The sequence below is a fragment of the Carcharodon carcharias genome, chromosome 12 (genome assembly GCF_017639515.1).
Source record: "Carcharodon carcharias isolate sCarCar2 chromosome 12, sCarCar2.pri, whole genome shotgun sequence".
In the NCBI taxonomy this organism is placed as follows: Eukaryota; Metazoa; Chordata; class Chondrichthyes; order Lamniformes; family Lamnidae; genus Carcharodon; species Carcharodon carcharias.
In genome coordinates, this window is record NC_054478.1 from 90243254 (window position 1) to 90270097 (window position 26844).

Below are 26844 nucleotides of genomic sequence, written 5' to 3' on the forward strand. Positions count from 1 at the left end.
AATAGAGATGTTCAAAACTATGAGGGGTCTGGACAGAATGGATAAGGAAAAACTGTTCCCACTGATTGAGAACAAGAAGCACAGATTTAAGGTAGTTGGCAAAAGAAGCAATGAAGAGAAACTTTGATACATAATGCTCCTGTGAAGTGCCTTGGAAATGTTATTACATAAAGGCACTATATAAATATAAGTTCTGTTGTTATTGCTGTTGGATCCTTTTAGGATCTGATGGAGACATGTATAGGATCTCACAGTTGGTAGCCCAGTCAGGTGACTGAGGGCTTTTTTGCCAGCTAGCTGGCAATCATGTAACTCTTTCGAGTACAAACCTGTTTCCATCTGTTTCAGATGAAGTTACATTGTTTCATAGTTTGCCATTGTGAGATTTGAACTCTTGATACTCTTTCGAGTACAAACCTGTTTCCATCTGTTTCAGATGAAGTCACATTGTTCCATAGTTTGCCATTGTGAGATTTGAACTCTTGATCTTGGGGTTACAAACCCAGTGCCATAACCACTTGGCTATTTAAGCCAAGTGGCAATCATGTACACTTGCTGTAATGATGCCAGTCAGAATGAGCAGGTGCTCAGGTTTCTGGCTATGGCTGGTTTCCCTCAGCTGCAGTGCATCATTGACTGTACAACTGAGTAGTAATCAAGGTACCGCATGATCAGGAAGTACTCATCCATCACAAGGGCTTCCACTCCATCAATGTACAGCTGGTGTGCAACCATCAAAGGATATTTATTCAGGCATGTGAAAGATTCATGGTGTAGGCCACTTGACCTATCTGATTGCCATGATTCTGTTGGACTGTGACAATCCACCATCCCTAATCCCTTTGCACCTTGAAGCATGCTCACTGCTGGCTACTGAAGACAAGGGATCCCCACTTAAACCATGTCTAATGATACCTGTGAGGAACTAAATCAATTAGGCTGAGGAACAATACAGTGAAAGCTATCTTGTGCTCTCTTCTGCTGATAACCATTAGTGAGGGTAATGGAATGTGATGAATGGATAGATGGGGAGCATTCATTGATGCTCATTATGAGGGAAAGGCATGGTATTGCATAAGGGTAAGGGCGATTATGCACTGATGGGGATATGAAGAAGAGTTCATTGAGATGGATGGGTTTACTACAAGGTAAGGTGGTGTGAGCAGTGATATGCTGAAGTAGGCTTGAGAAGGTTGAGTGAGGGATTGGAGTGATATGTACATCAGGGGGAGGGTGAATATGCCATTGTACTCACCTTTCCTGCTCTACTTAGATCATTAAGCCACTGTTGGCATTGAACCCAAGAGCGCAGCACCATTCTCCTGCTGCTGACTTCACAGGCAGCACCTTCTTTGTTTCACTGACGGGTTTCTTCCTTTTCTTAGTTGGGAAGAGTATCTTCCTAGGAGCCCTTACATCACTTAGCAGTCCATCCAGAGAGGTGAATGTAAAAGGGGGTGCAGCTTTTAAGCATCTGGACTCCATTCTGCCAATTGCATTTGCTGTGCTCCCAATGCAAAGCACGATAAAATTTCATGTTTGGAGTGTCTCTTTAAATACTGTAACTGAAGTTTCCTCATGCAGTTTGTCATCATGCCTGCTAATGCAGATTGGTTGGGAAACCCAGAGTTGATATGACTTATAGAGTTGATATTCCAGGCAACTTTTCTTGGCAGAAACATTGAACTTCATTTGCATGACTGCAGCAGCATCTAACTCTATAACTAAATAAGTATTTTCTCCTAGAGGTTCCCTGTGCTGCTAGCTCATTGGTTTATACAGATCATGTGATCTTACAACACAGGATTATTATTAAAGTTGCAGTCCTACGTTTATCAAAATTATAATTGTTACGTTCCTCCCCCTTTAACTTTTCTGTACACTTTGTACTTACAAGGATATTTACCTCATGACATTACAATATTTACACAGGTCATGAAATTACAAGTTCACTCTTTCAAGTGGTTTCCTGATCCATGTGGAATGTCATATCTCCATGACTTCCAAATCTTTGACAGGAACCACATTCTCTGGAACCGCAGTAACATCAAGTACCTCATTAGGTACAGGCAGTTCAGGATCTTCCATTCTGACAGAGATATTGGGCATGTCTGTCCTTGGTAGAGCAACTTCAATAGGAACCACAGGTTCAGCAATGGTTACAGGTGGAACATCATTTTGTTGGGGTATCTCCCTTCTTCTTAAATGATCCACATGCTTATGGGTGATACAGCTCTCCACTTCTATTTGGAATGATAATGGTCTGGTCACAGAGCTTAATTTACCAGGCAACCACTTCAATCCTCCACCAAGGTTCCTTACATATACTGCTTCGCCTACAGTAAATTGTCACTCATGACTATGCAAATCATGAGTCACTTTTTGGTTCCCTAGACTTTTCTCCACCTTCCCCTCCATATTGGGAAGTATTAGGCTTAGTCTTGTTTGAAGATGGCGCCTCATCAGTAATTCTGCAGGTGTTGCATCTGTTGTAGTGTGGGGGGGTGCTGTTCTGTAGTGAAATAGGAAATGAGCACATTTAGTTTCCATCGACTCACCTGTTAACTTTTTCATTCCCACCTTTTCTTGTCTTTTTGATACCTTCTTCCTTTTTGTCTTCTTCTTTCTACCCCAGAGTTTAGTTTTGGCCTTGACTTTTCTCAGGTGAAATCTCAACTTGTCTTAATTTTGTAGTTGAGCCACCCATAATTTCATTATCTACTTGCATCTTGGAAAGTTCCACAACTTTTGCTTTCAAGGTCTCTTTAGCTTTATTAAACTGATTCTTCAGCCCTTCTGACTCCTTCTTGTATCTGTTGACTTCCTCCTGGAACCTTTAAAATTGCTGCATCTTCTCTGCCAACTGGTTCTTCAGTTTGCTCAGAATGGCGTTAAATTCTTTGTTTCTCTTCATAATTTTTTAGAGGCACAAACTATGACCTGAGGGATCCTTGTAATATATGAAGGTCTTTCAACAGGTTTTCCTTTTCTTTGCGAAGCTCACTCGCTTCATCTTGAATTATGTAGTTCAGCAGAGTTTCCTTGAGTTTCTTCTGCTGTTCTTCCATTTCATTGTTTAAGACAGTCTTCACTTCTTCAGGTTGCTGAATGGCTACATACCCCTTTTCCATCCAGTTGCGATCCTTGGACTCTCCAGGCTCTTTTGAAGTACCTTGCCTTTTTCCTTATCCAACTCAAGAACTCGTCCTGCTTCCTTTTGAAATCTCACTGCCAAATCAAGGTTACTTTCCCTCAACCAATTTTGACCTAGAAGGCTTGGTCCTCTACGTTCCAATACCATCACTGGTAGTTGTGCTGTTTGGTGTCTATAATAAGCAGGTACTCTGGTGATATCTTTTACCTGGATTTCTTCACCTGAGTACATTTTCAACTTGGCAGAGGTCTGTTCCAAATTTGTTTGTTGAGTACCTTTTTTTAAATATCTGAAATTGTGTTCTCCTATTACAGTGGTAGAAGCACCCATGTCTACTTCCATTTTTAAGGGTTTACCATTCACTTATAATGTGACAGTAATTGGCTCTGTCTTCCCAACTTTCATGCTGAATAAGGAATAAATACCAGAATTGGTTGTTTCTGGCTCCTCCACGCTATGTACTTCATTGGATTTCATTTGTTGACTGGAAACCTGTTTAAACCTCGCATTACAATGTTTCAATATGTGACAACTTTTGTGGCAAAACTAATACTCCACCTTTTTAACTTGCTAATCATTAGGAGTTTCCACATCGATAATAAATAGTTTTCGAATTTGCTGTTAAGCTGTTTCCTCTAAATTTTCGGTTAGTGGACACTGTTTCTTGCTTCACGGCCACTTTCAGCTGACCGTTCCTGCCCAACTAGGAGAATGGCGCCACTTTGCGTACCTTGAATCGTTTGTGCTTTTCATCACAAGTGCTCTTTCCAATGCTTTCTTAACATCAAGATCCACTTCAGCCAGGAATCTTGGCTGAAAAGCATTGTCTCGGATGCCACTGACTAAACGATCCCTGAGCATATCATTCAAGGTTTCACAGAAATCACAATATTCCGTTAGTTGTTTTAATTTCACATGTAGATCTCCCCCAGGGCTCTATTCCATGAATTGAATCTGAACCTTTGCATTGTGACTGAGGGCTTGGGTTAGAAATATCCCTTAATGAGGTCTACTAATTCGCTGAAGGTCTTTGAATCAGGGGCACTGGGGGCCATCAAGCTTTGAATTAAACTGTAGGTTTTGCTTCCACAAATGCTCAGGAGAATTGTTCTCCTCTTTTCCTCTCCCATGATTTTGTTGGCTTGAAATTAGGATGCAAGATGTTCCATATGTTGAGACCAGTCACCTGTAGCTGGTTCAAAAGGATTGATTCTGCCAAACTATGGCATCATGGATGAGTATATCCTCCTTTCTTTTTGATTATCTTAGATACTCACAATTGCTGGGCGAAGGACAGTACCAGATCTGACTTATCCTCATCGCCAGTTTCTTATAGAGTTGATTTTTCAGACAACTTTTCTTGGTGGAAACACCAAGAGACAGCAGCAGCAACTACATGTGTGCATCTAACTCTATAACTAAAGAAGAATTCAGTCCTAGAGGTTCCCGTGCTGCTAACTTATTAATTTACACAGACCATGTGATCTTAAACACAGGATTATTCTTAAAGCTACAGCCCAATGTTTATCAAAACTATAATTACTACAATATGGTAATGCAGTGACTGGGTTATAAGGCCGCTGACAGCATTGCACTTCCTTCTTGATTTCCTGTGTGCTACCAGAACACCCTGCTCTCAGAGAGCAATTTAATGGAGCCTGCCAGATGGGCATGATGTGGGGGTAGGGGTGTGGTGGGAGAATCCGGGTGGTGGGGGAAGAGTAACCACATACAATTCCCAGCATTGGGAGAACTGTCCCCAGTTTAGATGGGGGGTGCAGGAAAGGCCTGGCACGGGAGAGTCAACTGGCCATGGAATGTCAATTCCATGAATCACTTAGCAATTATCCCTGAACCCACTGGGATTTAATGGTTGCTCAGGGATTTAACTGGACATGCATGGCTCTTGCCTCCCAAAGGCAGCCCAGCAAACCATGTTTTCACTTAGTGCCCATTTGAGGGAACCAGTATGAGGAAGGTCAGGGGGATCTTGCTGAAAGCCAAACCCCTGCCCTTGCATCTGACCCCCTCTCCACCCTCACTAGTGACCCCCTCCCCGTGACCCCCATTCTGCCTCACTTGTCTCCAGGGCTCCAGCAATGACCCCTGGTGAAGGCCTCAGAGTGTTACCAACAGCAACCTCCATTCCTGGTGCTGCTGCTGGCAATGGAGAGCTGGTGGCATCTGATTTGCTAGCAACTCTCACGGGTGGGATTCCTGCTCTCTGGGGGGCCTTGATCACGTTGGAGGCACAATGCTGGCCAGTTAAGTGCCTGATTGCACTTAAATACTGTCAGGCCTCCCAGACAGAAGCAATGTGGGCCTCCCACCTGTTCTTCAAACAGTTGGGGGTGGGAGGGGAGAGGGGTGCAGCAGTGGGACTAAATTCCACCCCAGTGTATTGCAATGTTAAAATCCAGCCTAATGTCTATTTTATTTTTTCTTAGAATTGGTAAAGTATATTTTAAAAAGTGCAATGAAACCTATATTCACTAAATATTTTATTGCTCATGTAGTATGTATAGTTGAAAATCCTAGCCAAGTTAAATAAAGTACTTACTTGTTTGAAATTGCAGTGAATAAGTATTTTATTATGCAATCCATTTGCTCCCAAAAGAAATCTTTATGCTTTATAAATTTAACAAAACATAACATTTGATAGCTTTAACAAAATTATTTACAGATTAATGTGGCGCATTATTTATTAGATCAACATTGTGAAAAGTTGTTTCAAATATAAATCCTTTTTTGGACATTATATTCCTAACATTTTTAGATAGATCTCAATATCTGCCTTATTTTGTTTTGTATGATCTAATATTGTCCATGTAGAGCTCCAGGCTTTGGGCAAGAAATAAGTTTCTGACTGGGTTTCCAACCACAATGCCCAAACTGGAGTTCTTGCACTGACATCCCATTCCCATTTGGTGAAATGTACACAATTCTTGATCAGGTCAGCAGACAGCAGGCTTCAGAGTAACAGAGTACTTCATCTGTGAAGAAAGAAACAGAGTTAATGTTTCAGATCGATGATTTTTTTGTCAGTACTGGAAAAAGTTAGAGACATAACAGGGTTCAAACAAGTACAGAGACTGGGGAGGGGGTAAAGTACAAAATCTTTGATAGGGTGAAAGGCAGGAGAGATTAAATGACAAAGCTGAAAAAAGTGCAATGCAAAAGGAGATGGTATTGAGATAAGTAATGAAACTAAAGATGGGTCTAGGGGAGTTGTAAATGGCAATAGCAGAATCATCACTGGTAATTGCTGTCCAAAAAATGATGCAGAGGTTACGACCTGAAATTGTTAATCTCAATGTTGAGTGCAAAAGGCTACTAAGTATCCACTCTGACCTATCTGTCCTTGAACTCCTACACTGTTTCAATGAAGCGCAATGGAACTTGGAGTGTAGAACTGGTTTCTTGTAAGAGACAGTAAACTTTATTTACAGATTCCAGGTGAGCTACATGCCTATTCCAAGTCCAAGACTAAAAAGATCTGCCCCTAAGATTCCCCGCGCTTAGGGCTGATTTGTCTATCTAGTCACATGATCCCCATATTAGTAAGAAATGGTTTTATTTATAATTACTACATTCCCCTCCCTTAAATTTTGTTTTACCCTCTTATTTACAAAAATATCCTAACCCATATTATATATTTGACAGTTCATGCCATTATAAATTTAGTTTTTGAGGAAGTTTTCGGATCCTGGTAGAGCAATGCAACTCTACAACTGGAGGTTCTTCCATTGGATCGACTTGACCAGGAACTGCAGCTTCAGGGACATCCCTAGACAATGGCAGTTCAGAATTATTTACTTTAACTGAAACATCAGATATATCTATTTGTCGATCTGGCGCCTCAGGGGTCGAAGTTTTGACTTTGATTTCAGGTGGATTAATTGGTTGTTGGAGGCTTTCTCAACTTCTGAGATGATCCACATGTTTCCTAACTATCCTGTTTTCCACTTCTACTTGATAAGATAAAGTCCTGTTTGAGAGGCGATTGTACCAGGGACCCATCTCAATCCAGTTGAAAAATTTCATACAAAAACTGCCTTTCCCACAGTAAACTCTTGACCCTTACCGTGAACATTATGATTCACTTTCTGACTACCCTGGTTTCTCTCCACCTTCCCCTCTAAATTAGGGAATATTGGGCTCAATACTGTATTAAGTTGGCGCTTCATTAACAATTCTGAGAGTGTTACGCCAGTGGTCGCATGAGGAGTTGTGTGATAGCTGAACAGGAATCTTGAAATTCGCATTTCTAATGTGTCCTCTGATAGTTTCTTCATGCCTGTTTTAAAGGTTTGTACCACTTTTTCTGCTAACCCATTCGATGAGGGATGATACAGTTCAATGCCAAATAGGTTCACGAACCTTTGGAATTCAAGACTAGTGAAAGCAGTACCATTGTCTGATACAATAGCTTCAGGGCCAGAAATTTTCGCTGAGCGGGCGGGCATGCGCTTGACCTGCTTGAGCGTAAAACCAGCGCATGATGATGTCAAGTGAACAATCCAAAGTCATTGTGCATTCGTGTGATATTTCGGTTGGCAGGCACGCACTAAGCTTGGAAGTGCACCTGCCAACAATTAAGAGGGTTATTAAGCCCATTAATGGTGCAATTAACTGGGATTGTTTGCTGTCTGTCCTTATGGTTGATGGACAGGTGATCAGTTTAGTTTGATTTCTTTCAACCAATCACAGCACAGAAGGCTAGGTCCTTCTCCAGTTACAACAATTATTGGCAGCAGAGCCAAGTGTTGTCTGTATGATACAGGTGCAGAGGTGGTGCCTTTCACCTGTGCTGCTTCTCCTGTATATGTTTTTAACTGAGCAGCGGTTTTCTCCAAACTCAATGACTGGGTACCTTCTCTGAGATATTTAAAGATGTCTCCTCCCACCACCATGGTTGATGCTCATGTGTCAATCTCCAGTCTTTCTATTTACTTGAAGCGTAACAATGATTTGTTCAGTTTTCCTTCCCTTCAGATTTTGAAGGGAATAAATGTCAGCTTCAGTAGCTTCTGGCTCTTCAACATTGTGCACTTCATTTAACTTGATCTGATGTCTGAATGGCTGCCTTGATCTAGTTCTGTGCTGTTTAACAACATGCCCTTTTTTGTGACAGCAGTGGCATTCTTTAAATCTGCAGATTTTGGATACGTGATTTTCCCCCACAACGGTAACACTTTAACTTCCGGGTTACTGGTGAGCTGCTTCCAGTATTTACTTTTATTTTTCTAGCAGTAGGGACTGAGTCCCACTTCACTGTAGCCTCCCTGATCTTCGCACCATGCCCAGTGGCAGGTTCCCACTCTAACTGCAGAACGGCGCCATGTTGTAGACTCTGCAGAGCCTGTGAGTCCCTCTCAGCACCCTCCATTGCTAGCGCTATCTCCTTGGCACACTTCAGGTCTGTCTCAACTTCTGCAAGCAAACAGCACTGAATATTGTCGTCATTTATCCAACAAAAAAAATGCTCTCACAACATGTCATTTATAGTATCACTGAAGTCACAGTGCTCTATTAGCTGTTTTAACTTCGCAAAGTAAGTTGTGATCAACTCACTGGGGGCCCTTACTTGAGAATTAAACTTGAATCTTTGCATGATCACAGAGGGTTTAGGCTGAAAATGTCCCTTCAAGTGGTCGATTAGCTCGGTGAAGGATCTGGAATTTGGCGTATTCGGAGCTGTCAAATTATGGATTAGGTAATATGTTTTGCTCCTGCAGACATTTAGCAGAATTGTCTTCTGTTTCTCCTTTGCCATTATTTTGTTCGCCGCAAAGTAGAACCCTAGTTGCTCAATGTACTGACTCCAGTGCTCGATGAATGAATCATACGGGTCAATTCTGCCAAAGAGAGGCATTGCTGCTTTTCTTTTTTTCCCTTAAAAACCGAATTACTCACAGTCGTGAGGCACGGTACTGTGTCGACGCTATTTATCCTCGTCACCAATTGTAATAAACTTGGAATGCAGGTTTCTTGTGAGAAACAGTAAACTTTATTTACAGAGTCCTGGTGAGGCTACATGCTTCTTCCAAGATGAAGGCTAAAAAGCTCCATCCCTAAGATTCTCCGGTCTTAGGGCTGATTCGTCTAGCCAGCCACATGGTCTCCATAACAATAAGGAATGGTCTAAGTTACAATTACTACAGGAAGCTTGAGGAATAGCACCTCATTTTCCGATTAGGCACTTTGAAAGCTTTTGATCTAAACAATACAGCAGTAAGTGAAATGTCAATTCTGTCCACTTTCCAATAAAGTGGATAAATGGATGCACCTCCCTCATTGGCCAAATCTTTTGCACTGTTATGCTGAGTCTGTTGCTCCTTGTGGAGTTGGGTAACCTGCCTGTTTTAGAATAAGATTCACCAGTAATTGGGCTGGCCTTCTTTCCTAGCCTACTTTCTTCAAGTCAGTTACACCCCTCACTTTTTTCCAATTCCCTTGATAGGTCAACAGCCTGAAATGTTGGTTGGAATCTTGTGCCCTCCCCACGATCTTTGTGGGTGGGTGCAGAGGGGAAATTTAATCAAGTGAGAGGGTGGCAGGTAGGCACTCCGCTCCTTTCCCACCTCCACCTCCATTAAGTCTGTGGTGGGAAGACCCATGGATGGCCTTCCTGCCCTGCTGCCAATTGAGTGTCTAGAATTAGCCAATCAATGGCCACTAACTGGGCCTCATCCCGCCACTGCTAGTTTTAATGAGCTAACCTTGATGTGTTTGCTTACTGGCTTCCATAGGTTGGGTGGGGGGGGGGCCCTTTCAAAGGCACTCAGTGCCTGACTGACAATGACTTGAGGCCCAGGACCCAGGCCACAGGTGAATGATGGTTGGAGGATTTCATGGATTGGGGGTCATGAGGGAGGCAGTGTAGGGGAGTCACCATTAAGGGCAAGGAATTGTCTCTCATCGGGTCCCCTCTCTTCCCAATGCAGCAACATCACCAAACCTGGCTTGAGAGGCACCTTTAGCAACGGTGGTCAGTGTCAACATGCTGCAAAAGAGGACAGCCACCCAATGCCACAAGAGGTTGAACGATCTCTTCCATTCTGCCAGGGTAAGTTACTCCTCTCATCACTCTCAACTCACACACTCAGAAACCCATCACACATTCACAGGGATGTCACTTACTGCCAGTTCAAGGGATATCACCATTCACTCTCTCATACTCACCTCATTGTCCTCATCCATGGCACCAATCAACGCCCACGCATGCCAGACACACTTATTATCAGGCCTGGCAGGCGTCCTGTTTACACTCCCTCCATCTGTATTCATGCAGGCAAGCTGGCACAAAACAAAAGCAAGAGGCTGCAGGCCTATGGAGGAGTGTCTGAATTCAATGTTCTCACTGGTTTTGAACATAGAGCCATCCAGCTGGCCGGCAAGGATCTGGACCATTCCTGTGCTGATGGTGAGGTCGGTGGTTCTCAATCAAGCGAGGATCCAGCTGCGCAACACCCATCAGACAACCATGCTGTGAGTGATGTGCCCTGTTTCACAGACCCCTGACATGCACTAATTAATTATCTCTCCTTGCTTCCGCAGGCACATCTGGGAAACAGCCCAGGGAATCCATGACACAGATACTCAAATCAAAACTCGAAGACACCTCCGAAGAGGAATCTACTGAAACCCTCATTGAAGACCCATCACAGCGCTCACCCACATCCTCCATCAATGCAGAGACACACACCTTGGTGGGACCAAACTTTAGAGTAGCATCAGGGTCACAATCTGATGAGCACATCACACTGTCTGATCCACATCAGGTGGCGGCAGGGACCTCCCAGGTTTCTGGCACGTGGAGGACAGCATGAGGCCAGAAATTTGCTGAGTCAGAGTCAGATAATGAGCCTCTGGACTTGGTCATACCTCAGCTGCTGGAGCTACAAATGCAAGCTCGGGAATACAGGAGGGAATGTCCGCTGCACTCCTCAGATTGCAAGGCACATTGGAGGAGTCAGTCTGCCTTCAGCCTGAGGTGATAGCACCGGTATGCCAATGCACTGAGGTCAACATTGGTCAGATGGCGGCCGCCATGGAGACCTTGGTCCAGGACATCGGTCCTGCACTGGTTGCATGGGCCAAACTCCATCACTGACACCATAGTTGGCCTCCAACAATGTCAACGTGAGAGGGGTGTGAGGCAGCTCAATCTTACTTCAGCTTTCCCTTCCCCTCAAGAAGTTAGCCAGGGGTCCTCAGGCACGCATACGGAGGAGCATCATCAGGTGCGCACCCTGGGGCCATCCACACAGGTGACCCCAGGAATGTCTGGTCCACCCGAATCCCCTCCTACCGTGACACCAGCAGCTCCAGCTCCACAGGCGAGGAGGGTGCCACTGCCACACAGCAGGGCCCCAAAAGCAGGCCAGGGTGCTCCAGGTCTCAGCCCTCCAGAGGGCGCCAGCCAAGGTCATCACAGACATGGTGTAGCAGTCAGCAAGCTGCCTCCACCTCAGCTGTGGATATCGAGGGACCACCAAGACGTAGTGGCAGGATTAGAAATATTAAGAAGAAGTATTTGTACAGCCTGGACACAGGTGCTGATCTCTTGTACATAATGTTCACTTTGTTAATAAACTCCCAAGAATGTCTCCTTGCCTATGGCTCCTTGATACGATCAGCAGTGTTCCTCTCACTCAGATGTGAAACCTTGGTCCCTGCACAAGGTAAAGGCAGGTTTCTCAGTCCAGGGCCTTTCCTATGCTTTGTGCAACTTTTCCGGCACACTGATGGTGTACCTTCACTGTCACTGGACACATCAGTCATTTCTGCACCTCAGTGGGGCTTATCATTGCTGCCAGAATGTCCTGGGCCAGCAGCACAGAGTTCTGTCATTCTCTCTGTGCTCCCAGCACCTTTGAGGTGCAGTTGGTGCCCATCTCATCAGCGTATGTGTTGGGTGACAGTGGAATCCTGAAGGGTTCAGCTCACAAAAGGTGTCATAGGATCAGGAGAAGTTAAAGTTTCCCCTCTGCAGCTCCATGATATGATCCTGTTCACAGAGCACAAACAAGGTGCCAGACAAGAGTCAGACATTCAGATAAACTATGTGAGGATCTATGGAGTGTCCCCACTGCAAGTCATCATCATCCTCCTGGAATGTCGAGACAAAGGGCATCCACAGCATCTCCATGACAGGAGTCTTACCACAGAGGGTATGTGTGCTGCCATCACCCAGATAGGAGTCACACATTCACATATGTAATGTGAGGATTTATGGTGTCTCCTCACTGCATGTCATCATCATCCTCCACAAATCTAGCAGCTGTGAGGACCCCTCTGAGCACACCTGCCTCAACTGGGCCAGTGTGATGGCCTCACCTCCATCATCGTCACCTTCAAGGACCTCCTCATCCTCATCCCCATTGACGTCCTTCTCTTTGGTGGAGACATACAGCTCCTCCATCTCCTCCCCAGCCAGCTCCTCCCCCCGTTGCAGCGCCAGGTTGTAAAGAGCACAGCAAGTGATGACGATGTGTGACACCCTCTGTAGACTATATTTCAGGTTTCCACCAGACTGGTCCAGGCACCAGAACCTTATCTGCATCCTACTAATGGTTTGCTCCACCAAGGTGTGAACTGCAGCATGAACGTCGTTGTACCTTCTCTCTGCTGTAGCCTGAGGCTGCTGTACGGGTGTTATCAGCCACAGCCTCTGCAAATAGCCCTTGTCTCCAAGGAGCCAACCCCGCAACTTCTGTGGACCCTGGAAGATGTCAGAGATCTGAGACCTACTGAGAATATAGGAGTCATGGACTCTCCTGGGAGCCATGCACAGACCTGTAGGATGCATTTGTGGTGGTCGCAGACCAGCTGAACATTCAGCAAGTGGAAGCCCTTGTGTTTGACGTAGCTGACAGCTTGTGCCACAGAGATCTGAACGCCATGTAAGTGCACTGGATGGCACCCTGCACCTGTGGAAAACTTGAGATATGGGCAAATCCCAGTGCTCTTCTTTCTGGCTTTTCTGATCCCGTTTAAAATCACAAAGTTGTGCGCTTCCATGACGATGGCAACTGTAACCTCATGAACACATATGTGTGTGGAAACAGAGGTCACCTGTGGGGCCCTGAAAGAAGCCACTGGCATAAATATTGAGCACTGTGGCCACTTGCATGGCCACTGGCAGTGGATGCCCTCCATGTCCCCATGGCATCAAATCCTGCAAGTAGCTGGCAGATGTGACTGATCAGTTCCCTGGGCATGCAGTCTTTGGCGACACTGGTTCTCAGTCATCTGCGTCTAACTAGGTGCTGACCAGCAACAGCGCACTGTGGCTGTGGCTATTCAGTATGCAAGTACATGTTGCCTCTTCTTCCTGAAGGTGCTGCTCCTCCCTCTGCCCAGCCAGGTGCCGCCTTCAGTCTCTTCTCCTTCATCTCCGCTCTCTGTAAGCCATGAGGTATGCAGCTAGGTCACCAGGTTCTATGCACCTGATATGCTCTTCCTACAGTACGAAAGATTGATGCATGGGTTAGCTTGGGTGTACTAAGTCTGAAGGCCCCTTAATACATGCTGGAGAGTGCTGGCCACCACTTGGATGGTCAGAGTTTAGTGCACTGCATGGCTGCCCGAAACCCCACCTCCTCCGCCCCAATCCCTAATCCGTGGCTGCTTCCCTCCCCCCCACCCCGCATGTGATTGTGCACTACCCTCACCTGCAGTGCAGCCCTTACACCTCCAACTCGTCTCAATTGCTGTCCAGCCCTTACACCGCCAGCTCATCTCAATTGCTGTACAGTCCTTGCCGCCTCCCACCCAACTCGCCTCACCCACAGTGCAGCCCTTGCCCCAGCATCGCACTTTCAGCCAGCTGGGAATTGCAGCTTGCCTGCGCCCTCGCCTGATTCATGGTGCCTCAACCTTGAGGTCCAACTGGTGACCCTGGAAAGCGCTTTGCAACGTTACTGTGCACTCACCCCTGGGTCCCCCATGAAGTGCAGCTCACCAGGTGCACGCCTTATAAATGCTGTTGTGAAACAATTTGGTGTGCAATCACACCAACGTGCTCAGATGATCCAGCGTAGGGGGGGATGATTCCAGTAAGCTGGGCTTATAATGACATGCAGATGTATTACAATGAAGTTCCCAGTGTCTGACAGCGGGAAATGCAGCCCGTCATTGATGGGGTGGAGCGGGCGATTGTAAACTGGTTTCACGAGGTCATGAAACCGATTTTTGGCCTTCCCACCATATTGTTTGCTCATGCCCACCATGACACCTGACGCCAGCTGGCATGGAAAATTCCACCTTCTGTTTCTAGTAAAATTTCCAGCAACAGCAGTATTTTGCTCTTTTAAGATACTTTATTTTGTTGAAGAAAAGGAGAAATAGTGGGACCAGACAGGCAGAGACACAGCTCCCAACAGTATAACATTAATGGCAAATATGGCATCATTTGGTTTGAGGAGGAAGTCTGTGCTAAGTAGCAGAATAGCTGAAAGCAAAGAGACAGGCAAAGAAACAAAGAGGACATCAAGTCTGTCATGTTTTGTAGTTTTGTTTGCATTTATGAGTTTGCTGGTTAGATTTTCTGCCATATTGTAGCCAAAGTATAAGCTTGTTAAAAAGACAGCATGAACCCTATGATGAAGCGGCATAGTCATTTTTAGACAAACCTGTTATTGAAGTCTAAATGGCATAGGATTCATGCCATTTATTTTACACAACATAAGAAAAGATCCTCTTGGCTGCTTCATGGAATACATTGTCTTATTGAGACACATTTGTGCCAGATTTACAATGAAGACATTTGCTTTTCAAATGCCCAAAAAATTGTTGTAGTTTATGGATGAAGTCTTGTCTTGACAACAAAATATAAAATCTAAATAAGCACATCAGAAACAGGATATATTTGAGCACGGTTAATGACTAATCACTTCCATATAGTGATTTTGAAATTGCTATTGGTAAGGAGCTGAAACCATGAGATCAAATCAGATAGCCTATGCATTATACATTATCTCAACTGTGCAGGATTGTATTACTGTCGTGGTGGCAGTAATTGATTAATTACAATTGGTCAGAGTTTTTGAAGTTATTGATTCCTTTCAATAATCAGTACTTGGAGCCAGAATTTAATGATGCAGAAAATGAGTTACTATTTTGTGATTTTAATGATATTTTTCTTCTCTACTCAGTAATCAACATATGACTTAAGTGATATTTGACACCCCCCAGGAATAGAAAACATGCAAATTTAACCAACTGAAGGTAATTAGGCACTGCATTGGCAGGCAAGAGGAATGGACCAAGTGTTTGCAAGAAATTGAGTACAGATAGACTGGATTGCAAATTTGCTTATAGGCTTTTGGCTTCTGCTCTACTGATTACCTCTGTATATTGGGTCTCATAGTAAATCAATAAATTATAGAAATTTAAAGAAAAACAATGCAAATGGACACTGCACACGGATGCAAAAGGGGCGCCATGTGCCTTTGAGGTTAAAGATTAGTACTAGGGCAATGTAGAGGAGGTTTGACATTCCATCCGGTTCCTGTTATGATTCATCTGAGGTTACTTGATAGCAGCATTGGCGCAAAAGGTCAAAAAAGATTTCTTGTCTCAAACTGGCCTCAGCTTGATGACCACAAAAAGCAATGAATAATATTTCTTTGTTCATTTATGACAATCCATGAATTCTGATCCACAAGAATAATTTAATCATATACTAGTAGAGTCAAAGATTTATGCCAATTGACTGGAACATATTAGCCTTTAATAAATTAAGATGCTACAGGATAATTTGTTTGACAGGCTTAATGTGTAGTAATACATCTTGAAATTTAAAACCTCATTGATCTGTTCACCTGATCCCACTGATGCAGTGAGAGAAGAATTTAAGTGTGATAATTCTAGCTGTAAACAATGACTAACAAGCCGTGTTTGTGACAAGGTTAATATTCAATATATCGCCTAGAGAGTTGACGTTGGTTTAGTTTGTGAGCTTCCAAGTTAGTGCAGTTATTTAAAGATTTATTTCAAATATAGCTAATGGATATTCAGATGATATATTATACCTCCTATTTAAATCTTCTCTTCGCTTAAATCAGCATAGATTTTAAACAATCTAATTCCAGATTGTATCGCAGTGGATTGAAGTCAATGTTCTTGTTTTTGCTGTATGCACAGTTATTTAAATGTGTTTAGAGCTTTTCAAGTAAAGTCCAACTTAAAAAATGCAATGTAGAAAATGTAAATTAAGTAATTAAACAGGTAGTAAAGTAACAAATTGCAATTAGCGAAAACTCCAAAAAAGTTACAAGCCACGAAATTTGATTGCGTGGCGCACATATTGCAGCATTAGGGGTGGCCAAATGGGTCTAAATGGTTTCTGTGCTGCCTCCACACATTTCTGTTGCAGGCTGCGCCAGATGCCATTTTGGGAAAGTCATTAGAGTGGACACTAGAAGTGTGTGTTGGGAATAGGCAGAATAGGCAGGTTGTCACATCTGTCTGTGTGTAATGTTGATTTGACTTTATTTTTTGCCATTTTTGACCTCAATGTTTCAGCTAATGCTCTCTCTTACATCGACACAGCTGAGCAAGCATTCAGCAGCAGGAAGGGCTAAGTCATTTGACCAATGTAGAGATATCACCATCCACTTTCAGGTTCTTAGTGGATGGATTTCTGCTGGCTGTCACTGAATTAATAGAAGTGTTTGGTGGTTTGAACTGCTTTGTAAAGTTGGAGAAGCCTACAGGAAGTGGTGTGGAATGTGGTGAAGACTTCAGTGCTCACTTAAAGTGTCTGCTCATGACACATGCTGCAAAATATGGGTGTTGTAGGTTTTATTCCTCCTTGGCTGACAGCATGACAGGGGGAATGAGCATAGATAACACAGAGCAGGGCAAGCTGCTGGAAGAAGGAGGAAGGGGAAAAGAGCCCTCAGAAGGAGGTCATTCCACACAGGGGTCAGAATTTTCTCACCAGCGGTGGGTTTCATGGTGAGCAAGAGCAGAGAATCCAGCGGCAGGCAAAAAGTCACAGAAGTCACAACAAGTCGCAATTCTCCTGACGGTATGCTCATGGCGGCCGGTTATCCCACCGACTAGTGCCGTGAACACCATTTGTATTCATTAATATCTCATGAATGCTCATTAAAACATCAGCTTGCCTGAATCTTGCCACATCTTTCAATCTTCTGTCATGCCAGCGGGAAATTACATCGGCCTCAAATCCATTTGAAAAAGGATGGCGTGCACAAGTCAGACCTCAGTTCGCTGGTAACTTCGAGGTGAGTGGAACATATCTGCCATAGTGCTGTGCCGGTCTTGTTGTGGTGAACACCGCTCTGCTGGGGCTGTAGGGTTGGACTGCCCCTTCTCTTTGCTTTCATTGTCCTGAGGAACACCACAGGGCTGTGTCGCTCATGCAGGCCCCCACCTTCAGTGACTAGCACATCAACCGGGGGCAGGTGGGCTGTGAGGTGAGGGTTGGGTTGACGAACACGATAGGGGCAACAGGGAGGGAAGTCTGTGGAATGGCAGTGAGGGGGAAGGGCAGACATTATGGGGGGCCATTCTGGGGTTACCCTCTAACTTCTTGTTGCCGCATGAATGAGCAGGATTTGCTAAGAAGGAAAGGAGGAAGAACTCCTTGCGATAAAAGCCACTGAAAGCCAATGGCTTCATTCGCACTGTTAAAGGGCTACTCAGAACTCAGTGGTTTCACATCACAGTCGCTGCATCTAAAGAATAACACATAGGAATGTAGAATTTGGGAATGTAGGCAACAGTGAGGGAGACACAGCTGTATCCTATATGGCATTCCACCAATGAAGGCCTGTCACATGTTCACCAAATGCCACAGTCCTAAAGGGCCATTGGGCATCCACTGATTGACCATGAGCAACTGATTGGTCATTAATAAGCCACATCAGATTTGAGCACAGAGCTAGGTTGGGTCACTCATCTCACTTAAACTTTAGTAACCCGCGTGGGGCTCAAGATTTTAAATATCTACGATGCCATTTGGTCACCTCGATGTGTGTGCTAGTGTCTCAGGGATAAGGCAGCATTAGCCACCATGCAAGTAGGGTAGGAAAAACTATGGATCCTTACAGTCTCCAAACATGCTATCTACTAAGCTTTGCTTTCTTGCCCCTTGAATCATTAATGTCTTCAATGTTTCCTTTCAGAGAGAAGGCAAAAGCAGATATGGATCCAGGGCTCAATGCTACTGTTGTCGGGGTCCTAATGTAATGGAGGAGGCAAAGGAGGGGTAGGCGATTCCTCGTGCAGTTCCAGCAGGGGGGACATTGTCAAGCAGAGCCACAGCGTGAACAGGAAGGTCAGGAGGAGAGACCCAGATCTCGGGGGCGACTCGCCAGACCTAGGGTTTATCGTTCAAGAGTCTCCTATTTACAACTGAGTGAGAGGCAATGCTGCGCATGTCTACTCTTGTCCCGAGCTCTGGTACATCACATATGCCAATTCTATGTGAAGCCCTGACACCACGTAGAGGTGGAGGGTATCCCCTGCCTGTGGCTTTGAAGGTGACCGCTGCACTCAATTTCTTGGCTTCTGGCTCTTTCCAAGGATTAACAGGGGACCTGTGAGGCATCTCTCAGTGCGCAACACATCGGTGCATAAAGGAGGTCACAGGTGCCCTTTACAGGAAGGTCCATCATTATGTCAGGTTTGCTCTGAATGAAGATAGCCAGGCTGCGAGATTCACTGACTTTGCTGCCATCTCAGGCTTCCCAAAGTGCAGGGTGCAGTAAACTGCACCCATGTGGCTATACAGGCTCCATGGCAGCAGCCCCTAATGTTTATAAACTGCAAGGGCTATCATTCCATCAATGTACAACTGGTGTGATCACCAGAAGCATATACTGCACATTTATGCATGATGCCCTGGGAGTTGCCATGATTCCTACATCCTGAGTCACTCCCAGGTACCTGAGATTTTCGAGAGGCCATTAAGTCTGCAGGAATGGCTGCTTGGGGATAAGGGGTACCCGCTGATATACTGGCTGATGACACGAATGCATCAGCCTCAGAATGGTTCTGAGGAGATGTATAATACTGCTCATAACTACACACAGCCCGTATAGACCAGACCATAGGGCTTCTGAAGATGCGCTTCAGATGCTTGGACCACTCAGGTGGCTCAATACAATACACTCTCGATAGTGTTTCCCACATCATCACAGTGTGTTTTGCGCCCTTCACAACCTGGCTATGCAGAGGTGCCCCTCTGCCAGAGGATGACCTGGAGGAGGATGGGAGCTCATTGGAGGATGAAGATCTGAAGGGTCAAGAACCCCAGAAGGCTGCAGAGGTTCAGTGTGAGCGTGATCACGCCATGGAGGAAGGAAGTTGCGCCCGTGATATGTCAATCGCTGACAAGTTCCAGGAGGTGTTAATTCAAGTGAGGGAATACGGCCACATCTCTCCTAGACCTCAATGCCATTTTCTTCAGGGGATGTCCACCCAGTTGCAGCAAGAATGACTCCTGCATTCACACTTGCCTCATGAATCGCCAGGCCATGATGTCTGCTTTGGTTCATGGGACTGAGTGAGCTGAGAGTCCACTTAGGATCAAGAGCGATGGGAAAGGAGACTTGACATCTTCACCGCCATCTAATGATGCAAACACTGCTGTGACTGAGATGTGGACATGCCTAGGGATCTCCCCCTCCTGTGCATGTCTTTTCTTCTGTCACTACCACTGAGGGGACACAAATGTCGCGACAATATCAATGCTGATCAGCTGCTCTCGCTTAATGGTGTTCCTTGAGGAATAAGGGTGAGAAACGCTTACATCACACACTTCAAACAAAGATTTAAACACGTCTTCCTGACATCACACAAGGGTGTAGAGACTAGTTCAACTGAGGTTGGCATCACAGGAATGTGAATCTCACAGTGGGACACTATCTCTGACTGGGAGGATGGCTAAACCTCAACATTAGAGGATTCCAAAGAATAAAATCACAACACCTTCAGTTGCCCCAAACATTCACATACCCATCAAATGTATTCACAAAAGTGCAATTTATTTACATGTCTAGCACACCCATGACCCAAAAGTAACATCAGTTTTTTGTAACTTTCCTAACTCTAGCACTACGCCAGAGTGCAGCCCCGACATCCGCAGCAGAGGTGGAGGCAGCTGCTGACTGCTATGTCCTGATGGCTGGGATGACCTTGGCAGACGTCCTCTGGTGGCTTGAGGCCTGGAGGGCCCCGGGCTGATAAGGTTCAACTGCTCAGGGGCAGAAGCGCCCTCAGCGTCCTGAGAAGCAGGAGCGGATGGGGTCACAGGCAGAGGGGGCTGTGAGTAGATGCACTCCCTTGGAGTTTCCTGAGAGGAGGCCCCAGGGGTGTCTGGATGATGCTTACCCTCCCTGTGGGTGACTGAGGGCCCTGCCCTGACTCCTGCAGGAGATGGTTCACTTGAAGAGAGGTCAAGGTGCCTCATCCCCATGTTGCCTACATCTAGATGGTGTCCACCAGGTTGTGTGTGGCCGTGAAGTGCAGGGCTGAGTGCAAATCCAGCAAGACCTGTTGGACCAATGGTGCTCTCCATGGTGCTCACCAGCCTTCCCATGGTGACTCTGACGCACTCACATGTCGGAGCCATGACATCAGACAGAACAGGGACAGACTCCTCCATCATTCGTTCTAGTCTGCCGAATCTCTCCCTGATGTTCTGCCGCCTGTCGTTACATCTCCAACATAGATTAGGCGGCTGCTTCCAGAGGCTAATCCCCTGACTTGGACCGAGCGAGTGGCTGGTCTCCAGCAGCCCCCTGAGTGCTGGAGACCTGGGCTGTCCCTGCCTCCAACTGCTGTGGGGATGTATCAATGAGGTGTTCCCCAGAAAGTGAGGCTGAGCCTAATCTACATCTGTGCCCCACCGACGTGTGTGTCTCTGAGGTGGTGGAGGATGTGTGTGTACGCCATGACAGTTCTTCCAGTGCTTCCTCCTCGATTAAGTCTGGGGCCTCGCACTGGTGGTGCTGGACTGGCTTGGGGGGCTCAATCAGCTGGTGCCTAGAAAATAGGAAATTGATTTTCAGTTAATGAGCATGAGCTAGATAAGACTGCACGTGACTCACTGTGATTGTCAGGATTTGTTGAAGTGATGGAGCTATGATCCGCACTGGGTTGGTGTGAGAGGCTGATCTCCCCTTCCCCACAGGAGTGATCCCTGTCCTCCCCAGCCAGCTCGGCTGCAGCCCCTTCAAACTCAGTGAGGGCGATGATGTCGGTCGCCCCTCCCCCAGTCTGTGATCTTTCACGCCTGTTTTGCGCCAGCTTGGCCTCTATGAAGAGAAAGAAAAACATGTGATGAGAAAGGATGGAGCAGAGGTTGGGTGAGATGCATGTCCCCTGTGTGTGTGGTGAGTCCTCCCCAGCAGGGCCAGAGGATGGAGTGACAGCAACATGACAGATGGGATGGTGGGGATGTGAAGGTCTCGGTGAGAGAATGAGTGTTGATTTATGTCCCCCACTAATGGTTGCATGAGACCCCTGAAGGGAGTAGCCGTTTGAGTGCGTGATGCCATGATGAGAGTTTGATAGTGGAGAGAATTGAAGGATGACTTACTCTGGCAGAGTGGATGAGATCATTCATCCTCTTCTTACACTGGGTGGCACTTCAGGCATGGGTGCCAGGCACGCTGACCTGTTCTGCGACTGCCTCCCAGGCTGGAGAGGTGCTGTGCTTCCTGCAGCCATCCCTTGGATTGAGTACTTGCCTGTATGCCTACACCCCTCTGATCAAGGCCTCGAGGGCCTGGTGTGTGAAGGCTCTTGGCCTTCCTGTTCTGGCTGCCAGACATCCCTGTGGGCTGGAGAGAGTGAGATGGTGTGTTGGGCTGATCTTTAAATATGGTGCCAGGACCTTCGAATCTGCCAGCTGACAGCAGGTTGACGATCTGCAAGGTCATTCGGACTGATACTCGCCTCTGCATAACTAATGAGGCTCCAAGCGCAGAATTGGGCATAAGTTGCCGCCATTATGGGCAGCAGGCTGGACGCTGTCGAAACTGCCCGTCACCGCACTTAGTTTCATTATGGGAAAGCCCATCCAGGATCTCAGGAAGCAATTCTTTTATCTCAACCTCATCGAGGAATAGTTTCACTAGGGAGATGCTCACTGAAATCTTCCACCTGTTGCAGGCAGACCTGTAGACTCAGAGTAGGGTGAGAATGGCATTGCCAATGGTTGCAAAGGTGACCATGATCTTCATCTTCTTCATGCCATGGTCCTTCCCAGGTGGAGCAGTTGACAACTCCAAAATTTTCTGGTTTACCAGCTACTGCTGCATAAGGAAGGTCACCGATGCTCTGTATGCAAAGAGAGAGAAATATATTGCATTGTCTCTTTCCTGAGGGAAGTAGGCAGAGCGAGCAGATGGCTTTACTAGGATAGTGGCTACCCCATGGTGTAGAGTGTATTGACTCCACACCTGTTGCTTTGCAAACAGCGCATGTACCAAAGCTGCAAAAGTGCGAGCTCTCTCAATGAAGAGCTTGATGAAGTCAGATCTTTTGTTACATTGACCAAGAAACTGTGAGTAATCCACCCATAGACATCTGCTATTGCTGTTCACGCGTTGAGATGTATGTTAATAATGACAATTCAACTGATGTTTCTTTTCTCATTGTAGGGAATGTATGCTGTTGTTGAACATAGGTTATTTTCGATAATGAGACATGGAAATTGAAAATACATTTTGAGCAGCATGCACAGTGCACTGTTTCACAACACCAGAGCATCTGTCTCTACTATGTTATTTAAATATATAGAATGTCAATATTTTCAACGTTAAACATAACATACAGGAGTGGTGAAGTTTTAGGGAATTTATACACACTTCACTAGAAGATTTGCAAGTGGGATTAGGATGGAGTTAACATCTTTGTTTTGTTGTACCTTCACATTGCCCTCCTAATGGAACTTTGGGCTGCTAGTAACCCATGTTAAAGTGATCAAAAGCCTTACTTCTAGTGCTTGACTTTGTCTAGTAAAAAGGATGAATAACTATTGTTGCCTCAGTAAGAGTTGGATATGTCTGTAAGCTGAATCATTTTCATATTTGCAGGGGTGAAACATCTACGGACTCATAATGAGACACCATTCCTTGAGGAAGAAGAGGCAGCAAATGAAAGAGAAGAAGACTGGTCACAAAAGCCAAACTTGTGAGCAGCTGAAAGGGAGGTTTAGTGGATCTGAACTGAGAAACCTTTCAATATGAGATCATCCTGCTTCAAATCTAATGGGTATTTCCAGGCCTTCAGCTCATTACCTGCAAGGTGCTGAGTGCTTACAAATCTACTAGTAGGAATCCATATTAGGCTTCGGTCCAGGAAGTAATTTTTTCAAGTCTCATAGGATTTGAGGGATACACGTGATATGATTGTGTAGAACCAAAGACCAAATCCTTGTCTCACAAGTAAATTCACTTTGTAGTCACATTGTCAATAGAAATAATATTGATATTATTGGTAATGTAAAATGATTAATGTTTATTACTCTACTAATTGATGTGTGATGTGAATCTCTAACCTAGTGTAAATAATACTTAATCAAAAAGTTATAAATAAAGACAATGAATTAAAAGGTCTTGCGTTTATGTTTTTCAAGATATCCTGATTTTTACATTCATCATTACAAATTTACATTCTTATCGAGGTAAATTATGGGCCAGATTGGGTTAGAGTGTGTCCCATAAATTAGATTTGCTCATGCATAAAAAGTTTTTGCCCAGAAAGTTGTTCAAACTGAGCTGTGTTATAAGGTTGTATGCTGTCTCATGAAGAAGTCTAGAGGCTTGTATGGTTGAACTATAACTTATTATTAATAACACATAACTATATCCATATATATGGGATACAGTCCTGACTAAGTGCTATCTTCATGCCAACTTCTACCAGACTAACACTATACTCCACTACTCCCATGTGACCCTCTAAATCATAATGTGGATGATACTGTTTCCCCAGTCTCACATTAACCCTTACAGTCCTGATCTCCATAATTCTACACCTAATACAAGTCTTTATCCAAATGTATAATATTTGCATGCCATCCCTCTCCCTCTGAATTTACAGGCTTTACAATTTTTTTTATCATTCATTCATTGGATGGATGGGTCGCTGGCTAGGCCAACATTTATTATCCAACCATAATTGCCCTTGAGAAGGTGGTGGTGAGCTGTCTTCGTGAATCGCTGCAGTCCATTTGGTGTAGGTACACCCACAGTGCTGTTAGGAAGGGAGTTCCAGGATTTTTTACCCACCGACAGTGAAGGAATCTTCCAGATCTTTTTTTTTCCACGTTTGGAGGAGTGGTAGTCTCAACTGCTTTAGGCTGATTTTGTTGGTCTGAAGTTTAGTACTTGGTGTTTCAATATTTGGTTGTCAACATCTGGTTTACTTCTTGAACTCGTTGGGGTTGTAGTTATCTTGGTCGACAATTTATCTTCCTTGCTCAGATACTCTAGGCTTATCCTTTTCCTTTTGGAGGGAATGTTCTTTCACAGAGTAGACTTGGGTTTTCTTTTTGGGTAGGGTCCGCCATGTTCTTCCTGGAAGTTGAAGGGTTACCTCCCTTAAGTTTGTATGTTTTTCACCCCTGAGCTCAACCTGCAGTTTGGCTTCTAATGCTGCGCTCTGTTTCTTCATGTGTACTTGTGCCGCCCTGAGTTTTGTTTGATGAGTTTCTGTTGATTTCTCTCCTGCTCCAAGATTGACTTCATGTTTTGCATGTGGGCTTGAAGCTGCAGCTTCGTTGCTGTAGTTTTTCCTGGCTCTGTGATGGTAACTGATTGGCTCTGAAGTTCAGGCTCAACATTCTGGTGCTGCTCCTTCTCCCCTGTATCTTTTATTTTAAGTATGTTGGTGGAGATTTGGTTGGTCTGACTGAAGAAGATTATTTCCTGCCTTCTGCAAAGGAGATGGAATAACTGGGACAATTCGAACTGAAGTCCAAGTTGAGATCATTACCACTGGTAGATCTCTCGGGAGTCTCCAAATCGGTGCATTTGATTACAGTGGTTGTTTTGACATCTTCAGTCATTTTGAGGAGGTTGAGGGCAAACCAAGCATCTATGCTCAGGAGAGAAAATGGTTGATTGTGGATGTCGTATTGAATTTCAATTATTTGTTTGTTGCCATACCAGAGCCTATGACTGGTAGTTGGATTCCACCAGGACCATACAGTGGCATGTCTATCATCCATAGCCAGAGGTCTTTTAGCCATGGTTCCTGATCCGACAGGAATGTCACACTGGCTCCTGTGTCTGACTTAGAATTCATGAGGTAACCATTTCAGATATGTCAGCATTCTAAAATGTGAATCTGGGCTCCTTAATTTCTCCCAAGAAGCATTGTTGGACTTCTTCTTTGTGTGGCTTATCCATCTCATGGACGCATTTGGCATGTCACAAGGTTTTAGACTTGCACATCTTTCCAAAGTGCCCCAGGTGGTTGCAATGAAAGCATTGCAAAGTGATTGCTGGACACTGCTCGCATCTGTGAGGTCTTTTGGCACCACAGCACTGACATGGTCTGCCACCATCTTGTATTTTGCTTGGGTATTGCTTTCCATGCCCTGGAATCTCCTTGTCCTTTTGTTGCTTTATGAGCTGGACTATTGGGGTTGCTCTATACCATGGTTTAACTTCACTATGCAAAATTGATTGGCTTTTCTGGTGGACTTCTGGCTGTTTGGCAATTTGAATGGCTTTTTCCAAAGTCAGGTCTCCTTTAGATTGAAGTACATCTGAAAGAGTATCATCAGCCACTCCTACTACTATTCAGTCTCTCATAAGCTCCAACTTAACTTCCCCATAGTCACAGCCTTCATCCAGTACATTCATTTATGAAAGAGCCTGCAGGTTTCTTAGGCTTTTGGACTCTCTTGTTAAATTTTGCTCAATCCAAAATGTTATTACTTCTTAGGTTTTAAGTAAAGGTCAAAGGACTTCATGAACTCTTCAAAGTTATCGGAGGATTCATTTATTCCTTGGCTGACAATTATGTCATCGGCTATTGGACCTACTGTATATAATAGTGTATTCACTTGTTCAGCCTCTATTTTCTTGTTCAAGCTTGATGCTATCATTTATCTTAAAAATCAACTTCTTCATAACGTCCAATTTTGTGCCTTGTCTGGCCTTTTCATCTGTCTTAATTGGCCTGGCAGTGTTGATTTACCATCCATGAATGTTTTCAGCACAAGAGAGTACAGCTTTATTTTATTTTCAATGGTGCTGTAGTAATTGTTTTTTTTGCCTCTTCTTGCACTTGTTGGGATTTGGCAGGTTCCCATCACAGTTATGGAACCATTTCAAACTTCAGCGATTCTGCAGAAAATCTTTTGAACAAACTGTTTTAGCCAGCTAATTGCTTTCCCAAGCTTGGAGAATCAAATTGAAGTCAATTTTTTTTGCTGTGACTTCTGTTTAAAATGTTGTTAGAAGTGTGACCTGTCTTGTAGGGTTGTACGTTATCTCATGAAGAGGTCTAGAGGTTTGTATGATTGAACAATAACACATAATAACACATAATCATATACATTTATACAGGATACAGGCCTGATGAGTGTTACCTCCATGGTGACTTCTACCAGGCTCACCACTGCACTCTACCACCCCCATGTGACTCTCTACATCATAAAGTGGGTTGTACTTTTTCCCCAGTCCCACATT

The 26844-nt window shown here is 44.7% G+C and overlaps 1 protein-coding gene across 1 annotated transcript in view; it reads left to right on the forward strand.

Annotated features, from left to right (window-relative positions):
- ppp1r1c (protein phosphatase 1, regulatory (inhibitor) subunit 1C) overlaps nt 1–23601 on the forward strand; it is a 114974-nt gene extending 91373 nt beyond the window's left edge. The window contains exon 5 of the mRNA XM_041201785.1: nt 23236–23601. Within this exon, the coding sequence (XP_041057719.1) occupies nt 23236–23336 (101 nt within the window). The 3' untranslated portion in view covers nt 23337–23601. The remainder of the gene's footprint in view (nt 1–23235) is intronic.
- The last annotated feature ends 3243 nt before the right edge of the window (nt 23602–26844 follow it).